Here is an 18,225-nt window from a genome sequence, read left to right on the forward strand (position 1 = left end):
CTGGAGCGAGCAGGCAGACACCGTTCAGCTCGGCTGTGGGAGCCCCTGGCGGGGGAGCACCCAGTGGCGGCAGGTGGGGCCAAAGGAGAGACCCAGCTCCAAAACTGCTGGAGCCCTGCGGGCCACATTGGGGAGGTCACGGGCCACAGATGGCCCGTGAGCTGGGAGTTTGAGACCCCTGCTCTATGTGGACCAGCCCAAGCAAAGGATGAGACATGTACTCTGCCAGTATGTTTCAGAGACATTTCCTGGCAGCAGAGGAATGGTGAGAGTCAAAAATCTTGGGTTCCATTCCAGATTCTGGAGGGCAGTGTGCATGACTATTTGACTGAGCAAGCAGTAGTTTTCATAGTTGGGCAGATGCCAGGTGTGTTCCACTTTTGTTTGTAATTTGATTACCCAGTTTGATTGGTACATCTAGTTACTAGTGAAAAGAAATATTCAACTACACCACAAAGCAAATAAGGATTTATAACAGAAACATCAATTCCACATTAATGTACATTAAAGCTAAGAAAAAGTTTGGCTTCAACTATACAACAACAGTACAGTTATGAAAATTTTTCTCCTGTAGTTAAGATGTTAAACTTTTATTTTAATAATCATGTTTGAACAAGCACAGCCATGAAGACATAATACAGTATAACAATACAAAGCAAACAAAACTCAACCAAACAACCCCCCTCTAAAAATAAATAATAAGCAGAGTATAAAAAAGAATAAACAAGTATAAAATTAATGAATTAAAGGAAGAGTTTGGAAAATATATGGAAAAAAATTCTTGAAGGCCTTAATGGATGTTGAAAACTAGTAATTAAAAAAAAAAAGGCCAGAAACAGAATAACATTTTAACATTATCTTGTCAGTCCACTAATAAAGGTTTCAGAGTTTCCCTTTCTTTTGTAGTTATTTCCCAATAGCTTATTCTCATTATTAGATTTTTGCTGTTGATTTTGCACCATTATTTTTATGGGTCAGAAATTAGTTTTAAAATAATTCCTAATATTGCTGATCACTTATGATTACACAAGAGGTCTTCCTTCTAAAACATCTAAAATATCATTTAAACTATACTCAAGGCATCTAAGAAATTCTTGTAGTTCTCTATTTAAATAGCCAGTTGTGTTACATCCTACCCATGTATCAAATACATTATATCCAATTCCAAAACCATCTGGCACCACTGGCCCAAATCCACCAAGATGAACTGCAGGACTGTGTAACGTACTAGTTGAAAGGATAATATGGTTTAGTTTTTGGTAGGCTGAGTCAAGAAAAAGTTCAGGCATAGGATCACCTCTGGACACTGAAAGATGTTTTAATGCAAATAAATGGCGATCAAATCCTCTACCTAAATAAAACAAAAAGGTGCAAAGTATGTTAAGAATACGGAAAAAATGTAGGTTATTTATTAAAGTCAACATTATAAAACTTTCCTGTAGCTAAGAATAAATGTTGGTAAGCTCCAACATTTTAATCGATTAGATATTTACTGTTCATCCTGTAGCTATAATAATACAAGAGGCATTATCTTACATTAAAGATTGACAATCTTATATTTTCTGCTTGTATGTAAGCCAATTATTTAGGCATCTAAGTAGGAAATTAAGAGCCTAACTTTAGCCACCCATTTTTGAAAATGTTGGCACTTCATAGGACTCATAATGTAAGCATAAATTTCTCTTAATAATTAATCAATTCCCTTATTACCTCACCTTCCCTTCTATCCCCCAAAATGAAATTGCTTCGTTAATCTGACTCTTTCCCAAAACCAACAGATTAAAACAAACTGTGAAATTTCCAGGCCAGCCTTTTATGCATTTAATTTGGTATTCTTCTGGCACTCACAGTGGGAGTCAGGAGAGGGTACAGGGAGAATAAGGGTATACCGGAATAGCTCCCTGTGTGCACCCTATTTCAGAATAAAAGTTACTTTATACTGGATCAATTACTCAATTTTGGAAGCACACTAAGGTAATTATTCTGGAATAAAATAATTTTAAATAATTTTATTATGCAACAGCTATTCCAGTCAATTTCCCAGCACAGACAAGTCCTAAGAAAAGGGGAGGAAGAATAGAATAGAGAGGTGAGGCTCCTACTGAGAATGATCAGGGAAAGGACATCAGGTAAACTTATTCCACTTAAAATCCTAAAATCAAAATAAAGAATTCTAAGGATTAATCGCTCTTCCAGTTGCCTATTTTGTCACATCACCACTAGTATTCAATTAATTACTATTTAAAGATTTAAGATACACTGGAGTGTGAAAGGCATTAGATATAAAACACATAATTCTATTCTTTTACTTGAAACCTAAGTAAATATTCAGAAGTTTCCCATATTGCCTTCTCTTGGTTACTGGGACATATTACATGCTCAAAGGCTGTATTTACTTCATACTTAAAGCGAACAAAATGATGGGCAACATACATCCAGCTGTATTACTAATTATACAGAGCTATGATGCTTTACAAACAATACATGTGAAAAGTTGATGTCCCAATGAGCTTGCAACTTAAAAAAGAATGAACATGTAATGATTTAGTTAATATACTTTTCATATCCAAATAGAGATGAATCAGCTCAATGCACCTCAGCTTTTATTACACCCAACATTTTGTTTCCCCTTATCTTTTTTATGTTGACCATTCCTTTTTCCAGCTTTGTTCCTCCTTCCCTTCTATTATGTACTTACCCTAGCCCTCCCCTTCTCTTATTTTTGCCTTTCCCGTGTTACTCCACTTCATTGTGTTATATGTGAGCATAATAGAACTGACTTTAATTCTGATCTTTGCCTGGATGAAACACAAGACAGGAATTCTTAAAGGTGATCTGCAAGGCAGATTTGGGGAAAAAACTGGGGTGGTACCAGTTCTTGACTTCACTATGAAGTATACAGAAGGCCTGAAAAGACGCCGGGAGGAGTGCGGGGGGTGAGATCCAAAAAAAGCATGAGCAGGGGTGTGTGCGTTTGGGGTGTCAGACTGTTTTTTTTTTTTTACTTTACAAATTCAGGTATTAGGTATTATCTACCCTGGAATATTTGATGGCAACTAAATTGTCATAAGAGAAAAGGGACTGAACTATGGGTAACTGAAAAGACATTTAGTCAATCTTTAAAACTTTTTGTTTTTGTTAACATTTAAATTCAATGCCTAATAAGTAGTTTTGACAAAAGAAAGTGCTTTTGTTAATGATTCAACAACCCTAGTTGCTTCAATTAAGATGCAAGATCTAAAAATATATGTCATCCAAGACCCTCCGACAAATCAGAGTTGACACTGATATTTCTAAGCTAAAAAAACAAGCAAAACCCATGTATAAACGATGCCATGGTTTCAGACAACCTTTATAAATCATAAGGAAGTGAAAAGGGCAGAAGGTCAATTTAAAAAAAACCCTTTCAGGTTTAAAATGAGTATATAACAACAGGATTTGGGATCTTAACATACCTCTCTAAAGAGGACTTCAGGTATCAGAACATCTAGAAAAAATATTACTAACATTTGAAAGATCACAATGACATGGAACTAACCTAATGCAGCTTCCAGTTGCAACCGTCTGTGATATTTTGAACATTCATCAATCATATTTCTCAGTTCTGCTACACTGTGTTTGCTTCGTTCTTCAACAAATGCATGTGAACACTGTTTTGTTAGTATAGATGTGGGTCGAATAGTTTCCGTGCGGCCATGTTTAAAAGCAGCAGTGCTACATGCTTCGTAAGAAGAAATAATTTTTCCAAACTGTCGATAAGCAGTAATCTGACATGCAAGTTGAAAAACAGCATCTGGACTCAGCTTTTGTTTCACTAAAAATTCTTTTCCAAACTTTCTGAATTCAAACATTCTCACAGATAGTTTCTCATTTGTTTCTTTAAATTTCATACGTGCAGCATTTATAGCAGATTGGATTGAATCATTCAATTTAAACTCCAGTCTCTCACACCTGGTAGCACTTAATGCAGGAGGACTAGAATGTGGTACAATAGCTGGGTGTCTTGTACTGTTTCTATATACTTCATTAACAAAACGAAGGACTGCAACTCCATCTCCCCAAGAATGCTCAAAATTTACCCCTGCAGTGCCATCACTAGTGATAATCAGACTAAAGGATTTGTCAAACCAACGATTAAAACCATGTCCATGAAGCATACAATGTGACAGCTCAGTATCATTCTTTGGGGAAATATTGTCTAAGCATAGGCAAAAGACTGCACTATCAATTTTTTGTAAGTTGTCTTCATTGCCGGCTTCGAGAAGCTGTTGTCTTACTGCTGCCCAAGTATTCCTGTCTTCAGTGGTGAGGTAACAAAGGGGAAACTCAGGCAAGCAATCTGCATCTTGTAAAATATAAATTAACTGAGCCTGGATTTCAGACGGATGCAGAATATTACCAATAGGATCCAAAACATCAAAAACATAAAAATGTCCATTTCTCATCACCAACAAATGTCTTCCCCGTTCATCAGTAAACAGTTCATCTTTGTTTAATTTAGGAATTCTGGAACTGTTGAAGAGACGCTTATATTGTGACATATCTAAGGGATATGCGTTTACCATATAAGCTCCATACCAAGACACAGAGGTTGGAAGAAGGCGGATAAAGTTTTTGAAGAGCCTACTTTGGCTCCATTTTGGATTGACATAATAGATATCTGGCCGTAAAAACTCATTCTTTAGAGAGTTAAGAAATTTTATTGATGATACTACCAGATTTGTTGCCCTCACTACCTGACTGTTGTATGCTTCTTTTGGATCAGGATTTAAAGAAATAAAAGGGTTGAAGTTTAAAACAACAGGGTCTCTGGCACAGAGATACATATCAAACCAGGGATCTACAAAAAAATAAAATAAAAAATTAAGTTAATAAAATCAATTTTATTATTTTGATGTACAAACGTATTTTTATAGACACATAATTTGTATACAGCATCTCATTATTTTACTAAATTATTTGTTTCAAATGAGTACACAGACATTTATGAATGTAATCTAAAAAGAGTATAAAGCACTCAAACTATAGATACGTACTGAGTTTTTGAAAAGATAACCAATTTATCTTTTCTATTTTCAATTTCCACTTCAGATCTGAAAAGGACATGCTTTCATTGCAGTGCATAGGGATTAAGGGGTAAATTCATCCACTGGATAGCTCCACTGAAGTAAACAGCATTAAACCCAGAATTAATTTGGCCTGAGGCATAAAACTCCCAATCGGTTGGTTCTTCAATACCAAAGTAACTGGTGTCTAAGAAATATCTATGATAGGTAAACACAAGCTGTACATCTCATTTCCCACACAAACTATACTGAATAGCAGTTTTGAATGTAGACTAGGAGTAAGGACCCAAATATTCTGTTCCCTTCCCAGCAATACCACTGATTTGTTTTTTTGACATAGGGCATGTTAGTAAATTTGTTAGTGCTTCGGGTTTACCTATCAGTAAAATGAACATAACAGTTATCTATTTCATAAGAGTGTTTTGAAGCGTAATGTATTAATATTTATAAAATACTTGTAGAGCCTTATGTGAAAGCAACTATATAAGCACAAAACATTGTAAAAAAAAAAGAAATATAAACATTTGGTTTTGTTTTTCACTGCTTCTTTATAATGCATGAAAATTGTTTCAATTCCCTCCCTGTCCACTCCTCAAAATAACCATTTCATTCTGCTTCCTTTTTATATTTAAAATTTCATATCCTTACTTCCCACTCTTTGTTGGAAGTTCCTGGCTACAACTTCAGAGGACCCGAATAGTGATGTCACACAAGACTTTAACCCAAATTGCATTTCTCCCTACCAACGTTTGAGAAGTCAAGATGGATGATAAAGTTTAGGACTCTCTGACAAAGAGAAGGGAGTGAAGACATAATATCCCTGACATTTCAAAAGTAAACAACAAGCAAAAATACCCCAAACAAACCTATTATTTGGGAAAAAGTCTGAAGCAGTCTTTACACATTATAAAGAGACAGTGAAGAATAAAAACAAAATAGTATATTTATGCTTTACAGTTTACCTCTATGTAATATTCAATATTTTACTCCTAAATGTTCATATGTCAGAGCATTGTAATGACTTGGAGCCTTATCTAAGTCTCCCTTTGCGTTCCGTGTGAGTAACTAATTTAGGGAAAAGGGTTAGAAACCAGTTGTCTGATTAAAAGGACAGAGAGAGTGATTCTGGGGGGACTTGTTGTTCCTTTTCCCAGGACCTGGGAGAGCAAATGCCTACTATCAGGAGATGAAGGCAAGAGCTAGGAAATACCAAATTCAAACTAAAATGCTTTAAATTAACAAGACAAGTTGAGGTTTTGCTTCTAAAGCCAAATCAAAACCAAATCAGAAGGAATAGTCTGTAAGACTAACACTTCATGTTAGTTGATTTCAATGGAAATGCACAGCAGTTGCCATGCAGATCCATCAGAAAAAGTAACCCAAGTACTTTAATAGTAAGTTTCAAAAGAGGTTAATGATTCCAATAGACAACTGAATGTCAGAACTTTAAAAATAATAATAAAATAGAAAACAAACCTGATATATAACTTGTATGCTTATTCTTTTTATCGAATTCAACAAGTTCTCGGTGTAACTTCCTGCCCACTCCTTTTCCAAACTCCCTAGCAATTCTTTCAGTATTTCTGTAGTATTGAAAACAGTTTATTATTATAATATAGGTTCTTTAAGAGTAACTTTTAATTATAGTATTTCATAAAAATACTATTCCTTTTTGTATAATAACAAAATTTAGTAAAACTTTATTGTGTAGCTCATTATGTAATGAGATTGTAAAGGCTTTAGGACAGGAACTATCTTTTTGTATGGGTTTGTACTGTACCTAGTAATGTGGCCCAGATTCTTGTTTGGGGCCCTGAAGTGATGCCACAATACAAGTAATTATTGCTCTATTTCAATGCCAACACAGAAATTACCCTGGGGACTAACACTGTCCCTTTTTAAAGTACAGATTAGGGCACCTAATTCCACCGGTCCATGAACCACATCTTCAATTGGTTGATTCAATTAAGTAACTATACTCCCAGTTCTGCAACTAATTCCATATGAGCAGATCACTGTGTTCCCACAGAACTCTACTCAAGTCATTGAGCTGCATGTGTGTGCAACGATTCACAAAGAAAAATGAGAACTGTTCCTCTGTCCACTAATGACTTGACAAAGTACCTAGTACTTGCTGGAGAAATTCTGAGTATTTTGACTTTTGATTAAGTTGTATTTTGGAAAGGAGCTTCTATTAACATACTTTATAGTTGAATTAGGATATAAAAATTAAAACTTGCTGCCTAAAAACATAAGTAAACTCTTGCTTCTTCCTGAACTAAATCAAGTGATAGGAAGAGTTACCTAATTTTCTATTCAGGATTCTGGCATATTTTGTGTTCTCAGCTTTGTTTGCAGAATTAATTGATTCAAGAATGTCATCAGAAAACGCTAATCCTGCAAACTGTTCTTGACTTCAACCTCTACCTGCACTGCACAACTTGCAGGATGGGGGCCTACCTTTGTTCAAAAGCAGAAGAGTAGATAGGATATACAGTAGGATGGGTCTAATTATCCCAAGAGCACAAATTTCATGAGTAATAAAGAGATGTCCCTACCTACTTGATTCACAAGTCACAGCACAAGAGATGTGGTCCTTGCACCTACTTGTAGAATAATTTCTATAAAGCAAGGGGACATGGGAAAACCCTTGCTGACCTTGACCTTCCTGTAGAAGGTTAAAAATAGATTAAGAACTCTTTCTTCAAGATATGTAGGGTTCCAAACTAAGGCTCTAATCCTACAGACATTTAAGAACACAAGTTCCAATTGTCAAGCCAAACTTTATCCTCAGTTGCACTTGTGACAATTCAAAGGACTGATGGCAAAATACATAGATGGAACCTTATTAATGGTCATGACCCAGAAAAAAACAAAACAGCTCACTTTAAGATTTAGTAAGAATCTGTAGGGCTGGCATTTAAAAATAGCTTTTTACTTGAAAAGTGAGCAAATCTAATCTGGAGTCATTGAGAGCCAATAAATATGGAACCACAAAATGCCCCCCCCCCCACACACACACTTTTTTTTTAAACAAAGTGACTTTTGAATATAGAAGCAAACTTCAAAGAAAAATATTTTAATGAAATATTGTGAAAATAACAGTAATGCTGTGCTTGGAATTTGTATGCCAAGTTTTAAAATGAGTGTGAATTCTAATAGCCTATTTACAATCCAGGCTTCATTTAAATGCCTCCTACTCCATGTCATTTTTCATACCTGTACTGATCATCATCGAGTAGAGGTTTCTGAGCAGCCAAATATCTCTTCACACTATCCTCCAATTTTGGAAGAGGTAATCTAGAAGTGCAGAATTTTAACACAAAACTATTAAATAAGTTCAAAATATATTTATTACTAATATGGGGAGAGCAACAAGAACATTAAAATCCATGAAAAAAATGTGTTGCGGTGCACCCATGAATTACGTTATGTGACTAATCAAAGTCTCTTGAATGGGAGGTGAATGCTGTACTGACAGCAAACCTGGGGGAATCGGGGAAGTAGTAGGAATCTGGAAAAGAGAAGTAAAAGAATGGAGACAGAAGTTAAGGCATAGATTCCCCCATCCAAGAGATGGATTTATGTATTGTATACATAATTTTTTTAAATGATGAGGCTGTAATCCCAAATAATTCTGTGACTATAAAACGTATTTGAGATTTGTGCTGAAATCGCCAATTATTCAGATAGTAAGTTTTTCTTCTGTTTATACTGCATGACTTGGGCTCCTAGATTCTACAATAATACACACAATAATAAAATTATAACTGTAGCCCTGAACAAATGCATTTTTATAAAAAAGCAAGAATTACATTTTAAACCAAAAGCCTTTATAATTGTTCCTGGAGAGAACATCCCATTTTATGAACTGTTAACCAATACTAATTTCATTTTGTTAACCACTACATAGTTTACTTATCTGGGTACAATCTCCAATATCTATACTATATTTTTACTTCATTGCATAACTGGTATTTGTGTATAGATAATTACATTTTGTAATAATGAGACCTTGCCACCGTGCTGGGGCTGGGTCAAGGGGAGTCCCATGCAGGGATATGGCTAGAGTCCTGGACTATTTTAATTTGGTCCTGCAGGCAATAGGAGCATCCTTGACCTGTTATGATCCTCTGGTTACGTTTTTGGGCCCACTGACCTAACGTACAACATCTGCAGAGTGAAATGCCACAGAGCTCCATTGCATATGGTATTTGCAGAAACCCTCTCTTTGGTCTCCCCACAAACCACAACAGGACTTGCTCAATAGTGTACAAAGTTTCAAGGTCTCATTATTGCAAAATGTAATTACCCATACACAAGCACCAGTCATGAAATGAAGTAAAAATATAGTATAGGTGGCCCTTGCCACTCCCATTTACCCCCCACAATGAGGTAGGGGGGAGTGGACGGGACCACCTATACATGAGACTGGTGGGTGGCCCACCATTCCAATTGGGCAGGCTGGGACTCCCACTTCCCTGGATCACATTATCCCTTCTGGGAGGCTGGGGTTTGTCCTGGAGCACTCTGACTGTGCCTATACCCAGTCCTCTGTCCAAAGTCCCCTTCTGATGGCATCCTAGCAGAGTCACAATGAGGTGGTATCAGTAAAGGCCTCCACACACTGATTCTTTTGTTGGGATAGTGTTAGCAGGACCTCCCTGCCCAAAGTAGCATGTTTCACAGTTAGCTCCCTATTTAGGTGAATGGGGCAGTTCTTCCATCTCACAATTAGGCTCTCTTAAAAGCAAGAGAGAATGCATCAAATAGGCATCTCTCAAGTAGTTACATAGTTTGTGTTTTCAAGATTTTCTTTACAATTATGAGGGCTGAAAACGATTTTTTGTTTTATTAAAGCTGATATTCTGATACCATCACATATATCAAAGAGCCAAATATCTAGGCATGGGTGTACCGTGCATATGCCTTAAACTTAAGCTGGCCCTACTTGCTTGCAGGCTACAGGAGTGGCCAGTATGGTTGTAGTAGCGTTCCTGGTTTATTTACTCTTTTTGGTTACTAATCATTAAAACATGGTGAACACAACTACCTACAAAGCGGGCACGGGGCTTGTCCTACTTAAGGAACTGTTCCTTCGCCAACTTTGATAACATTTAAAAATTGAAAATAATCACTCTTAAACATGCAGAGTAGGCATCTAAGCTTTCAGCAATGCCTAATAAAACTCTGCCCCCTGTGTAGCATCACAGAGCAAGGAGACCTATACATTCTAACCTGACTACGGCATTATTGGGGGGGGGCGGGGATAAAGGGGAACAAGTAAGTACTGGTCCCATAATGTTAGTCTCTTGGTAATTGTGGTAATTACATTCCACACTAGTCAGCAAATTCATTTTTTAAGAAAAGGTTATATTTTTCCATTGAAAGAGAATCAGGTCAGTGAAAAGGAAATACTATTTTACACAATATATCCCAGGGTGTATCTATACTGCAATTAAACATCCATGACTGGCCCATGTCAGCCGACTCAGGCCTGTGGGGCTTGGGCTAAGGGGCTGTTTAATTGCAGTATAGATGCTTGGGCATGGGCTCCAGTATGAGCGTCTACACCGCAATTAAACAGCCCCTTAGCCCGGGTCAGCTGACAAGTCAGCTGTGGGTTTTTTAACTGTAGTGTAGACAAACCCATAGAAGCCAACACCTCAGTAAGGACTGAAAAACTACTGCATTTATATGGATGAGTAAAACAAATAAATAGGTGTTTTGTTTTTTAAAAATAATGGATGTAAACTCTCAAGCACCAAGGCATTGGCAACCACTAAATCGAACTCGGAAGGGGGCTATTCCTAATGGGAAGATTATTTCTTAACTATCTATGGAGGGAAGTCATTTTTTGAAATATTTTGTACTAGCCACAGTCAAACAGAATATTAGACTAGATAGCCAATCCATTGGTCTGATCCAGCATGGAAGTTTCTGTGTTTTCCAATGGGGAAGATGTGCATGTGCTAAGGCCTTTAGTTCTGCCCTTACTCAACCCTTCTGAGACAGGTTGTGGGAGGGAGGGAGACGTTATCTCCTTTTACACAGCCATCCCACTCAGTTTTCCGTCTCTGCTCTGGGACTCTCATCACCTTTGTAGGGAGCAAATGCATTCAGTGGGGAAAAAGAAAAGGAGTACTAGTGGCACCTTAGAGACTAGCCAATTTATTTGAGCATAAGCTTTCGTGAGCTACAGCTCACTTAATCAGATGCATTCAGTGGAAAATACAGTGAGGAGATTTATATACACACAGAACATGAAAAAATGGGTGTTATCATATACACTGTAAGGAGAGTGATCACGTAAGATGAGCTATTACTAGCAGGAGAGCTGGGGCGGGGGTGGGGTGGAGAGAACCTTTTGTAGTGATAATCAAGGTGGGCCATTTCCAGCAGTTAACAGGAACATCGGAGGAGCAGTGAGGGGTGGGGGAAATAGTTTTACTTTGTGTAATGACACATCCACTCCCAGTCTCTGTTCAAGCCTAAGTTAATTGTATCCAGTTTGCAAATTAATTCCAATTCAGCAGTCTCTCATTGGAGTCTGTTTTTGAAGTCTTTTTGTTCTAATATTGCGACCTTTAGGTCTGAAATCGAGTGACCAGAGAGATTGAAGTGTTCTCCGACTGGTTTATGAATGTTATAATTCTTGACATCTGATTTGTGTCCATTTATTCTTTTACGTAGAGACTGTCCAGTTTGACCAATGTATATGGCAGAGGGGCATTGCTGGCACATGATGGCATATATCACATTGGTAGATGTGCAGGTGAACGAGCCTCTAATGGTGGGGCTGATGTGATTAGGCCCTATGATGGTGTCCCCTGAATAGATATGTGGACACAGTTGGCAACAGGCTTTGTTGCAAGGATAGGTTCCTGGGTTAGTGGCTCTGTTGTGTGGTGTGTGGTTGCTGGTGAGTGTTTGCTTCAGGTTGGGGGCTGTCTGTAGGCAAGGACTGGCCTGTAGGTGCCCCCCCCCCCGCTCTCCTGCTGGTAATAGCTCATCTTAAGTGATCACTCTCCTTACAGCGTGTGTGATAACACCCATTTTTTCATGTTCTGTGTGTATATAAATCTCCTCACTGTATTTTCCACTGAATGCATCCGATGAAGTGAGCTGTAGCTCACGAAAGCTTATGCTCAAATAAATTGGTTAGTCTCTAAGGTGCCACTAGTACTCCTTTTCTTTTTGCGAATACAGACTAACACGGCTGCTACTCTGAAACCTGTCATTATTCAGTGGGGAGTTGCTCTAAACAAAGGCTGACAGTAAAATAGGCAAACAACAACCCTTGCAGGGAAGAAGCAAATTCTGAATGACCAGGTAGGCAGTGAGTAGGGAAGGGCTCATGTCTAGGGTGCAGCGTGAACACTTCTGCAGCTCTAGGGCAAGTACAAGCTTGCACTCCAGGGCAGTCTCAGAGCATAGGTGCTCTTGCCAAGTGTTTGCAAGCGGACCTTAGGATGGCCTGTGCTGACGCCAGCTCCAGCCCATGCACTGGCTCTCTAGAGCAGGGGTTCCCAACCTTTTTCTTTCTGAAGTGCCACCAACATGCTATAAAAACTTCACAGCCCACCTGTGCCACAATAATGGGTTTTCTGCATATAAAAGCCAGCCCAAGTGTGATGGGGTAGCAGCCAGGGCAATTGCCTGGGGCCCTGTGCCACAGGGTCCCATTGACGTTACATTGTTCAGGCTGTGGCTTCAGCACCAGACTGCAGGACTCAGATCCCTGGGCCCCAGAGAGTGTAGTGCTAGCCCTGCTTGGTGGATCTCCCCTGCTCACGGCCCCCTAGGGGGCCTGGACCCCTGGCTGAGAACCCTGCTGTAGAGGGGGGGGGGCGGGCGGGTGAAGAAGTGGGGGAGCCTCAGCCTCATCAGAGCAGGGAGGCTGTCCAGAGTCTGCCCGAGAGTTCACTGCTGACTCTTCCCCCATTTCGGGCGTCCAGGGTCCGGGCTCCCCGCCGTGCCCCGGGGCAGCACCTGGGCAGGCTGTCCTGGAAGTGCATGGTGGGGATCGTGCTCCTGTGCACGAAGTGATGGTCCGTGTCCAGCTCCGAGATGATGCTCTCGGTCAGCCCCACGGTCCGCCAGTACCCGCGGCGCCCAACAGGCCCCGGCCGCCTCAGCAGGACGCCGCCGCCGCACGCGGGCCGGGCACGGAGCATGTTTCGCTACAAACCCGGGGGCCGGCTCAGCACCCCAGCGGCGGGAACCCAGCAGCCGTTAACACCAACACCTCCGCGACGCCAGCGCGAGGGAGAGCGGCGGTTGAAGGAATAAGCGGTGCGGCTGCGCGAATTAGGCCACCTGTGCGCCTGCGCGCAGGCGCCCAGTAACCTGAACGGCCAGAACAAAGAGAGGGAAAGAGCGCGACGAGGGGCAGAGAATGCTCTAGAACGGACCGCGATTCCCCGCCCGCAGCGCGCGGCGGTTTCGGGTTCTGCGGCCGAGCGGCTTTTCGCTGCCCCGAGGACCCTGCCACGCAGCAGCGTGTTGGGACCACGCAGGTAAAATAGGGGACGCGGGAGAGCCGGGGCGAAGTGCCTGGGCTCAGCTCGCTGAGTCGCCGGTGCTCGGGCGCCTCCCGGAGAAGGGACGCGGACTGAAGGATTTAAGGCGCAGGCGGGGAAAGTTCGGCTGCCTGGCAGCTCGGGTTTGACGCGGGCCGCGTCGCCTTGGCCCAGGCTTTGCCGAAGCCCCTGTGGCAGCCTCGCCGCGCCGCTGGCCCCTGAGGCTTCGGGCAGAGGCTTGAGGCTGGCCCGTCGAGTGCGCTGGATGGCCAGGGCCCTAGAGGCGCTGGATGGGGGGGGGGGGAGAGTGAAGCTGTGTGGGGAAGGGCTGTAGCCTAGGAGCCCACCTCCTGCTTTTACCATACCCAGGCTGCTGGCTCAGGACCTCGCCCTTCTCCTGAGCTGACAGCGCCCCTGGCCCCTATAATCTGGGCCAGACTTGTGAAGAGTTTCTGGCTCTGGCATTGCTGTTGCTCTGGTGTGGGGTTTGTTTTCTTTTTTTTGGGGGGGGGGTGGTTTGAGGTAGGGCTGTTTTGCTCAGCGTACTAAAACAATCTGGGTTTTTTTGTGTATGTGTTTAACAAAGGTGGGAGGTGCACCAGACCTGACTCCACTCTGCTGGGCTTTTCAGTGGTGTGATTCCATTGATGTGCATGGAGTTACTCCTGGTTTACAGAGCTTTAACTAATGATGCTATTTCAGTTCACCAGCTCTAGTGTTCAAAATATTGACATGCAGTTGGGGACAGTTATGTCAATACTTGTCTGAAGCGAGGAAAGGCTGCCGCTTGGTTTATGACACATCTTATAGCTGAAGAACATTCCTGATGGCAGGCTCCGTAAAACCAAGCCTGATGTAAGCTTTTATTTTGTTTCATTAAGAAAAAGAGAGCCATGTTTAATGATGATTTAATAAATGTGTAATCTGAAATGCTTTCTCACTGCTTCTCTTTTAAATGTTTTGGAGAATCTTTACCTGTCTGCATTCCTTGCACACCCAAAGCTCCCATTGACATCAGTGGAAGCTCTGTGTGCATAAAGAATGCCGGATCAGATAACCAGGAGAACTATCAGCTCTTCTGAATTCCTGTCGAATCACACACTAACCGAGTGCACCAAGCTCCGTCTTCTCTGCAGTAAAGGAGGCTAAAAGTCATAGCTGAAAGACACAGGTAACACCAGCACCTCTAGGAAAATGAAGTCTTCATCCATGACTCAGCTGTACTTTCCTTTTCGTCATCAAAACCAAGTATTTTCTCCTCATCAGCAACCAAGAACATCTGTCCCTGTTCATCTTTTTGTCTGACAGATTTCCAGTGGATACATCAGCAGAAATAATTTGAGACAATTTGATGATCTGTTGTTTAAATGTCACTGATATCAGATATGTCATTGTTTTCTGACTTCTGCCAAAGACTGGCGCAGTGTTTTACAATTTCTTTCATCTGGCAGCTGTAACAAGTGTCTCCTGGTTGCAATGTTCATTGTTCGTGGCATACTCAATTCCTATAGCTGCAAAATACCAAACAGAGTGATCCCCTTTATAATTCTTTTTTCAGCTAAATACTCTGATTTATTGTTTGCTACTGTTGCCATACTGAATAGCTTGACATGACTGTGTGACAGAGATGCCAAGTGTGTTTTTCAGTGTAAGGTTTCAGAGTAGCAGCCGTGTTCGTCTGTCTGCAAAAAGAACAGGAGTATTTGTGGCACCTTAGAGACTAACACATTTATTTGAGCATAAGCTTTCGTGGGCTACTGCCTACAGTGTAAGACATTGATTAGTATGAAGCAGGTATTTTCTCAGTTTGAGTTTTATATAGTACACAATCTCACTACCGCTGAAGAAATTGGGTTTTGGATTTAACAAGGTAGACAGTTTCCATCCTACATAAATAACTTTTCAAAACTAAACAAAATTTTTCTTCTTATTGTCAAACCGGCATTAAAATAGAACAATGTCTAGTGCAAAGGGTCTCTGAATGCTGTGGCATAACCAATATGAAACAGATTTAAATCACACATAGGTAACATTTCATTACTTTTTAGTATGATGATATTGTCCCCAATAGGGTTAGAAACACCACCTGTGATTATAAACATTATTTTCAAATACATTCATAGTACATGGACTTAAATGCTTTTTGAACTTTCAGATTGCTAGTATGAAAATGTGTGGTTGGAGGCTTCCTTTAAAAAGGATGCAATAAATAGTAGTTTTGATTTATGCATTTTTCCTTAAAACACTGTAAAATAATCCAAATCTTCTGTATGCTGATTGCATTTATCAATATACTTTCAGAAGATTCATTTAATGTGTAATATATTGCATCCCTTCCATGAGAACTTGGAGAACAATGATATTATACAGAAAACCAGATTATTCTCTAAACAGTGAGAACAATCCTGCACTTTGAGGGGTATGTACTAGAGCTAGTAAGATTTTGCATCTCTCGTTTAGGATATTAATGTAGTGTACCTCATTTGTTATGATAGCTGCTAATTTACCATAGCAGAGCATGTAGTTGTGTAAAATGGATTTATCCTGTGCATAGTGCATCAGTATTCAAGATTCCTGGTTTGAAATTCGTGTCCTCCTGGTAACTTTACATGGCAGATGACAGTTCTAACATTTAACTGGACCTGATAATGATAAATACATATTTAATCATAATACAGAATCTTTACAAAGGACTTCTGGACCTTTTGTGGCAGTTCAATCCGGTAATAGCAATGAGCTTGTTTAGCTTACTGCACATGAGCAATATGTATAAATCTAAATCTTTTTTTTCTTGAACCTTTTCTGTGTGGACTCTTCTACGTCCTGCTAAAATCTTTGGGTCCAAGAGACACTACTGTATTATGTGGCTCCCATCACACTGTAGGGTAGTGCAATATCTCTATGGCCTGAAATGAAAAATAAAAACACAAGAGAGAAGAGCCAGTTAAAAAGTATTTGATAATTGGTAGACAAAGTTCAGATCTAGTATATGACCCACAAGGATTAAATTCAGCATCTGTGGTTTGCAAAGTTCAGATTTCTACTATGTATATATTTGTGTGTGGGTTTTTTGTTTTGTTTTGCTTTAAATGGAAGCCTTGAGCAATGTTCTGCCTAGTCTTGCATGCCCATGTTAATAGGAAATGGTCAGTTACATTACAGAAAGAGGAGCTAATTTGTCATCCTATAACAGGTTGGCAACCTTTCAGAAGTGGTGTGCCGAGTCTTCATTTATTCACTCTAATTTAAGGTTTCGCGTGCCAGTAATACATTTTAACGTTTTTAGGAAGTCTCTTTCTATAAGTCTATAATATATAACTAAATTATTGTTGTATGTAAAGTAAATAGTTTTTAAAATGTTTGAGAAGCTTCATTTAAAATGCAGAGCCCCCAGACCCGGTGGCCAGGACCCGTACAGTGTGAGTGCCACTGAAAATCCGCTCGTGTGCTGCCTTTAGCACACATGCCATAGGTTGCCTACCCCTGTCTTATAAGGAGGAGGAAGGTATGTGTAAGATGAGTAGGGGTCAGTCTTCTTCAGCAGAATTTAGTGACAGGCAGTCTGAGATTTCTGACTTGGGGAACAGATGACTTGCTGTGCAGGAAAAGTACCTGTTTAGCTTAGTGGAATACTGGAGATAGACTTCTCCATAGTTAAAGTTCTTTCCTCTGTTTAATAGGTGGGAGTGGAAGGAAATGTTATGGCTTGCCAGGTGAAGATCTAAAGGCCCAAACCTCTGTGTAGGGACATGGAGAGGGTGTGTACCATTATTCCGGCCCACGGGGCAGAATCTGTTAGACCTACGCACGTGGTGGGGAAGGAGAGATTCTGTTAGTCAACCCCAGCCAACTTCCTTACACAAAGTTTAATTACCCAGGCTTTGTCCGGAAAGAAGTGAATTTTTCCCTTAAATGAGACTATTAAAATGCGTGCATGTAAATAAGTTGTATTTATTCAAAACCACTGTTTCATTGATTTCATATGTTAGATCATAAGTACGTGTTTGATGAAACCTAAACAACCAGGATGTGTGAATATTATTTACAATATTAAAATTTTAATGAAGCTTTTGTGACAGATCATTGGGTAGCCCACACCTGTAGAAAAACCCATGTAATGGGATCGCAGAGGAAAACTCAGGAAAGATTCCCTTAAACATTTTCTACTATATTGTTTCATTGGGTGCTGGAACTTGTTCCCCCAGCAGGGATTACCGAAATCAATGAATCTCCAAGTGTCTGTAAGAGATTAGGGCGGTGTCCAAAGCTCTGAGTCTCTATAGCAGGGGTGGGCAAACTTTTTGGCCCAAGGGCCACATCGGCGTCGTGAAACTGTATGGAGAGCCAGGTAGGGAAGGCTGTGCCTCCCCAAACAGCCTGGCTACTGCCCCCCCCTCAGAACCCCTGACCCATCGAACCCGCCCCCCCCCAGCTCCTTGTCCTCTGACCGCCCCCTTCTGGGACCCCCTCAGCCCCATCCAACCACTCCCTGTCCCCTGACTGCTCCCCAGGACCCCCTGCCCCTTACCCAGTCCCCCTCGTCCCGTCCCCCCCCCCATGCTGCTCAGAGCAGCAGGAGCTCGTAGCCTGGCTGGAGCCAGCCATGCTGCCTGTGCTGCCCAGCAAGAGTGGCGGCC

The 18,225-nt window shown here is 40.7% G+C and overlaps 2 protein-coding genes across 10 annotated transcripts in view; one reads left to right on the forward strand and one right to left on the reverse strand.

Moving 5' to 3' along the window:
• Positions 1-1,019: 1,019 nt before the first annotated feature.
• LOC311520444 (carnitine O-palmitoyltransferase 2, mitochondrial-like) lies at positions 1,020-13,243 on the reverse strand (the record flags this gene model as incomplete). The annotated part of the gene is given in 5 exon segments (XM_084627894.1): positions 1,020-1,346; positions 3,537-4,840; positions 6,543-6,649; positions 8,286-8,366; positions 13,059-13,243. Coding segments are annotated over 5 exon segments (2,001 nt in total). The 3' UTR covers positions 1,020-1,022.
• A 201-nt stretch (positions 13,244-13,444) lies between these two features.
• Positions 13,445-18,225, forward strand: part of RHOBTB3 (Rho related BTB domain containing 3) — a 76,320-nt gene continuing 71,539 nt past the window's right edge. For all 9 annotated transcript variants that reach the window (XM_084628227.1, XM_084628226.1, XM_084628228.1 and 6 more), the window contains exons 1-2: positions 13,445-13,585; positions 14,291-14,443. In XM_084628227.1, coding sequence (XP_084484353.1) covers positions 14,415-14,443 — 29 coding nt within the window. In that variant the 5' untranslated portion in view covers positions 13,445-13,585; positions 14,291-14,414. The remainder of the gene's footprint in view (positions 13,586-14,290; positions 14,444-18,225) is intronic.

The sequence above is a fragment of the Lepidochelys olivacea genome (assembly GCF_965140295.1).
Source record: "Lepidochelys olivacea isolate rLepOli2 genome assembly, chromosome: 5".
Classification (NCBI taxonomy): Eukaryota; Metazoa; Chordata; order Testudines; family Cheloniidae; genus Lepidochelys; species Lepidochelys olivacea.